Genomic DNA, 6,789 nt, shown 5'->3' with positions numbered 1-6,789 from the left:
AAAGGGAATTGATAGTGTTGATGCATCATCTTTTTCATATTTACCAGTGAGAATAGTAGGACTATAGGGGACACAAATATAAATTTTAGCAACGTAGGAGTCATCTTCAGCTAAAACAGTTTCATTTTTCTAACAGGGTGGTTGGCCTTTGGAATGGGTTGCCTTCAAGTGTTGTAGAGGCAGTAAATTTAAGTGAGTTTAAGAAATATGTTGATAAGTATATGAATGATAAGGACTGGCTTTAAGGTTTAAAAAAAAAAATTTTTAATTTGGTTTAGAGGATGGAACAGCCAAGATTGACCAGTAGGTTCCACGTTGTCCCAAAATATTATGTTATTGCTAAATAAATGTCTTATACGTATTTTATAATTATAGGTATTTAAAATATATCAGTGTATGATTCATGGTGGCATACATGATATCAGTGCCAGCACAGAATCATGCTATTGGTTGCAAGCATCAGAAATAACCATAGTGGTATTTCTGAAATTATTTACTGGTATTCTTAGAAGATAATCATAGTTCAGTTTCTCCATATCCATTATCTTAGGAAATAATCATGGCTTTTCATTTTTTCAGTACGAGCATAGAATCATAGATAGGTGTTCCCCCATATCAGTGACATTAACAAAGAATGTTTATTCCTGTAACAAACTTGAAATATGTTTCGGGTTTTGAAAATAGGATTTTTTTAATTACAGTAACAATGGCTAAAGGAATAGGAAATGGATATCCTTTAGCAGCTGTTGTCACAACACCAGAAATTTCAAAGACTCTTTCTGAGGCAACTTTCTTCAACACTTTTGGTGGGAATCCAGTTGCTTGTGCAGTTGGATCTACTGTTCTTGATGTAAGTTCCTCATGTTGGTATTTCAAAGTATGTGTATTAACTGTTCATTGTACTGCTAACTTTTTAAAGCCATATTTATAAACAATGTATTATTTAAAGACAAAAATTATAACCATTATAAATGGTCACATCAAGTGTAAGTAATATTGAATAATGATTACTTAACTTAAGATTTGTTCCTTTAGATTTCATATTTTGGAATGTTTTTGGTGTACGTGTCTATATTTATATATATATATATGTTGAGCCTTACAAGAAGATGTTTAATGTTTTAACTTCGTGGTAGCAATATCAGAATGGCAAAAAGTGCTGCTAATGTTTCCATCTGCTTACTATAGTTCCTCATTTGATATACCCTGGTCCTTTCACTTAAGAAATATTTTTCTTGGTATTTTTAAGTTAGATACATTTAACTTATTTCTTCATCTTGTCTTTAGATCATTGATGAGGAAAAGCACATGGAAAACTGTAACAGAATTGGAAAGCACCTTCTGGACCAACTGGCAAAATTAAGAGATGAATTTGAAATTGTTGGTGATGTCAGAGGCAAGGGATTGATGATTGGTGTAGAGCTAGTTACCAGTAAGGTGAGGAATATTTAAATGTGAAGAAAATGAAATAATTTTTACAGCTATTGTTATAATGTGCATTATACTTTTGTTACAGTATACAGAAATTATTAAAAATCTCTTGCAGAGTTTTATCTCCCCAGAATCCTTCACTCTCATTCAAAATTTATGATATCTTTGAAAAGACAGTAAAATGTGTTTCCACATCAAATATATTATAATATCTTGTCTGTATTTTTGTAGTGGTGTGATTTTCCCATGCCCTTGTCTGTATATATATATATATATATATATAAAACAAGAAAAAAAACAATTTAATCTCTAAATTGGTCAAAATATTCTGAATTATTTTATGTTTCTGTAACTTTTTTATATATTAGACATCTAAATTTCATTTCCTAGGAATCCAAAAATCCATTACCAGTATCAGATATGAATGATATTTTTGAAGATTGTAAAGAAATGGGTCTTATTATAGGAAAAGGAGGTGAATCTGGAAATGTAAGTTTCTTAGTATATTGTGAAGACAGCATTAGATTTTTGTTTTTATTCAGGCCATTTACACAATGATAAAAACTTACTGAAGTAACAATGTACACAGTAAATAAAAGTTTAAACAATCGTATAATAATCTTCATTTCCATTCTAAATACTACTATGTTATTGACAAAGGTTTTGAAATGGATTAAGTAATTTAATATACAAGAAAATATACTGCATTCCTAGGTCCTATGTATATTAATCACCTTAATTTATAAGTGAGTGTTGCCTCTTTTTAAGTAAGGGTATCAGGAGATTAAGCAAAGGATATTTTTTCATAAATTAAACACTCTCCCAACCTTTAAAGATATGGCCATTACCTTTTTCTTGACTTTCATAACTTCAGGAATATGTTAGAAACCTATGGAAAAAAAATACAGCTTCTGATTACTTCCAGACAAAGCTGTGTAACTGGCAAGTGGTTATTACAGTTACAAACTAGTTTTTAATCAGGGTTTTATCCACACAAACTTTTATTTCCAAAAAAGTTCATAAATTTCCCAAGTTTAAGTCAGTTTTTATTTCCTGAATTACATATTTTTCAATGATACTTAAATAGTTTGATCTTTTAATATTTCTATATAATGTTAGATATTTGGCATAACTTCCTTCAGAAATTCCTGTTTTCCCAAATCCTGCATATAAAATATATTTTAAGGTTAGGATCTGATTTAAGAAAATATTTTATTAATAAAAAATTCTAATTTGTAAACCACCATGCTAGGATTTAAGAGAAACATGACGTAATTGAGATGGAGCTTATAAACTGTCAAATTTATAATTCTGATTTACAGTTAAAGCTAGTAATCAATTTGTTTATGCAGGTATTTCGCATCAAACCTCCTATGTGTATCACTCAAGCTGATGCTGATTTCTGTGTCGCTGTTATGAGGAAGGCATTCTCCAATTATGTTCAAAGAACAAACAACTAAATTTAATCAAAATACTTTGAATTTTGTGCAGGGGAACTGTAAAGAATCAAGAAATAAAACTAGCAGCTTTTGATATTGTACTCAAAATAAATTTCTATGAAACCTATATAAGCTAACCCAGACATTTATAAAAGTCAAATGAGGTTAAATCAGTTGTAATGTTAGCAGACTGAAAGATAACATGTATATGTAAAAGACACTGAAAATGTCTAAATTTAATTTTCAATAACTATCTTCAAATGTAATCATATGGCATTACAACACACAAAATGAATCACACTGTTACTCATATAACTAATTTTGTTTAAATAAATGTTTTGTTGTTGCTTGTTTTTATTTTGAATATGGTTTGTTTGTTTGTAGTTAAACACAAAGCTATTCAATGGGCTCTGATCACCATGGGTATGGAAACCCGCTTTCTAGCATTGTAAGTCTACAAACATACTGCTGTGCCACTGGTGGGCAATAATGATAATAACACTGATGATAATTTTAAAAAAAATTATATTATCACAAATTATAAATATAATTTAAAATTTATATATCATATTAAAAAGCTTATCAATATTCATGATTGTAAAATTACAGACTGCCGGTAATCTAGTTTTCAACGAATGTTCCCAACAGCTTAAAGCAAACACACATGCCAAACAACACTAAACAAGAATGACAGTCGATATTTATCCAGTAAGATAACCCTTATATTAGTGCAATTGCATTTAAACTTAAATTATATTACACTAAACGTACTAAACACAAAAGTCGTGAAAATAAAAGTATTTTATTGACAAAAAATTTACAAAAACCCTCTTCACCAAATAATTAGATCCTACACTTAGTTGATACCATGGATGGGGCTGATACAATAAATATTGTCTTCATCTGGATTTAATATTATGACTGTAGATTATTTGTGTCAAAATGAAAAACAATATTGGATCATTACATATTAGTTCATTATGTTAATAACATTGTTTGTTAACAAAATTGTTTATTCAATTCCAAATACTTGTCTAATCAGCATTTTTAACCTATCTTATGAACTTTACTACTCGTTACTTTTGCGACATATTCTACTTAACAGTTCATAATCCAAGTCCTTTTTAGCCGCCTTTATCACTTGACAGCTAATGCAGATATTCCTCCAGTAGGTTTGAGTAAAATTCAACAAATAAACAAGTCCTCTTTATTGTTTAACATTGATTTTGTTGTTAAATCAGTTCTTAAACTTCATATTTCAACTGTAAGCTTGTAGCACATGTTGGTGCTTCTTCAAAAAAAAGCAGTTTAGGTGATGTCAGGAAGAAAAAGTATTTTTCATGGAATGGTTTGTTTATAGTTAAGCACAAAGCTACAAAAAGGGCTATCTGTGCTCTGCCCAACACGGGTATCGAAACCCGGATTCTAGCATTGTAAGTCCGCAGACATATCGCTGTGCCACTGGGGGGCTTTTCATGGAATCAAAACATATATTTTTTATGTTTCAAGAATGTCATTTAATTTTCAGTGTGTCTTACATTCACTAAAATTCTACAGTTTTATAACTATTATCTTTTAAGTTTAGCAAAAACAAATGACATTTTATGTTGAAAAAGATAATTTGCAACTTTGCATTCGAACTTAGCAATTATTCAATTATAGTTTTATAGATGATTTAGGCAGAGTATTCATGATGAACAAGAGTTGTCCTTTTTACTTGAACTACTTTTTTTACTTCAGTTCCCCAACACGTTTTCTATAAGACTCACCCTGAACAAGGCAGTTGCTGCCTATTTCACTTTATTTTGTTCAACTTTTGAGTTCACAGATATATACATGTTTTTTTTAATTACAGTTCTGCCTACTCCTGTTTTGTGTTTGTCAGAAAGTAAATAAAAAATGATACATTTTTCAGCACAAATACTATTTCTGATTGACCTAGTGCAGAAGAATGTCTATGCCACAGAAACAACTTTATAAACACCATGAGATGTTGGAGGAAATGTAGTGGTTAGATACCCAGCAGCTGGAAACAATCTTTCAAACACCCAGAAGTCCATAAATTTGGATATTGATGATCTATGATTACCTCTCACTTGACTTTGAGAATGGGTAATAGTACATTATGAGACTGATTTGTCTTCAAACTCAATGAAATGATCTGAATAAAACTCTTGCATTAGTGTTTTACTGATGCTTTGAGCTTGTGACTCACTACCTGTTAGTCTGTAACATAATCACATTATATCAAGATTTATGGGGACCGAATTCTTTACAGTAGGTGTCTGTGACTTGTTGGTGATAAATTTCAACAATAAACGGACAGCACACAATCCAGTTGTTTTAAAATAATATATATTCAAAACAAGTCAAACGTATGTACAAAAATTCGTTACACTATTGTTTTCCACAGTTGAATCTAGAGCTTTAAATAATTCACTTTTTCGTCAAAAGTCCACACAAGCTGGTTCAATTACTTTAGAACCCAATTGACAAGATGAATTATCTATATCTGTTTTTGCAATACAAGCTGTGAAACTCGCTTCAAAATCACCACTATAACTATTGGTTACCACAGTTGTATCTAGAATTTTAAATAATTCTTTCCGTTTCACCAAAGTCCACACAGGCTGATTCAATTACTTTAGAACACCCTTTGACAAGACAAATTATTTTTCTTTATCTCTGTTGTTACAATATAAGTTGTGGCACTTTCACTTTCTAAATTGCCTGTTATGACTAAACTGACAATCACGCAGTCTAACTTCACTTTCTCCAACTTACTTCTTCCTCTCTCTATCAGCATGTATTTATAACACGTGACAGTAAAATATAGAAATATCTAACCCCTAGTAACAACAATATTAAAGATAATGAGAAAGACTTAGAAGCTTTGAGTACGGTGACGTCAACAATATTACAAAAACCTAGTACAACAATTAAACTACATACACAACGTGCAACTCATACAGAGTTAGCAACAAAACCTGTCATAACTTAAAATAATAAATAATATTTAACGTTAAACTGGTACAGAATTAAAAACAGCATTGAACCATCCATACAATTTTCGTTTGAAATTGAGAAAAATAATAGTTTGCCTTTTCTAGATGTATTGGTGAAAAAGAACGTACAAGGTAATTTAGTAACATCAGTTTACCGGAAACCTTTTTCTGTTCTTATGTCCCCACACCAAGAATCATGTCATACTAAGTCACAAAAAATGTCTGCGTTTTATACTTATGTTAACAGAGCTTTGAAGATATGTACTAACCAAAATGATTTAAAAAACTAATTGTTATTAATTAGATATATTGCAATCGAAAGAGGTTTTAACCCAGATCTTATAGATAGGGCAATTAAGAAATTCACTAATACTATAATAATTGATCAAGTTAGTACTTTAAAACCTAGTTATGAAAAAATTAGAAAGAATGGCTTAATCTTACCATATGCTCCAGGTTTAACTACTAGTTTATTTAAAGTGTTCAAAAAACAACAGATATTCTACCCTATATTTAAACCGATAAATAAGATGAATCAAATCTTGGGTATTACGAAAGACGAAATACATTTAACTGTAAAAACTGGAATATATAAAATAGAATGTGGAAGTATTTACATTGGTCAGACAAAACGTAATTTAAAATACCGCTTAAATGAGCATAAGGGATATGTAAGAAATAAAAAAAAAACTGAAAATTCATCCATAGCAGAACATGTAAAGGAAACAACACACAATATTGTGGGGAAAAAACTGTAATATTAGCTCAACCAAAAAGTATAATAGGTAATAATATTCGTGAATCGTTAGAAATAATAAAACATAAAAGAGATCATGTAGTATTAAATAGAGCTGAAGGTATGGCGAATATTTCTGCAAGAATGTGGATTGATCTCCTTTGAATGGTTTAGCGTG

At 30.2% G+C, this 6,789-nt stretch overlaps 1 protein-coding gene across 2 annotated transcripts in view; it reads left to right on the top strand.

Moving 5' to 3' along the window:
* The window catches only part of LOC106463086 (alanine--glyoxylate aminotransferase 2, mitochondrial-like), an 18,417-nt gene extending 15,439 nt beyond the window's left edge, over positions 1 to 2,978 (top strand). For both annotated transcript variants that reach the window (XM_013923059.2, XM_022390803.1), the window contains exons 9-12: positions 702 to 850; positions 1,288 to 1,437; positions 1,822 to 1,920; positions 2,784 to 2,978. In XM_013923059.2, the coding sequence (XP_013778513.1) occupies positions 702 to 850; positions 1,288 to 1,437; positions 1,822 to 1,920; positions 2,784 to 2,891 (506 nt within the window). In that variant the 3' untranslated portion in view covers positions 2,892 to 2,978. The remainder of the gene's footprint in view (positions 1 to 701; positions 851 to 1,287; positions 1,438 to 1,821; positions 1,921 to 2,783) is intronic.
* Positions 2,979 to 6,789: the final 3,811 nt, after the last annotated feature.

The sequence above is a fragment of the Limulus polyphemus genome, unplaced genomic scaffold (genome assembly GCF_000517525.1).
Source record: "Limulus polyphemus unplaced genomic scaffold, Limulus_polyphemus-2.1.2 Scaffold50, whole genome shotgun sequence".
NCBI lineage: Eukaryota > Metazoa > Arthropoda > Merostomata > Xiphosura > Limulidae > Limulus > Limulus polyphemus.
Note: the sequence above shows the minus strand (reverse complement) of the source record. Positions and strands in the feature narration are given on the sequence as shown.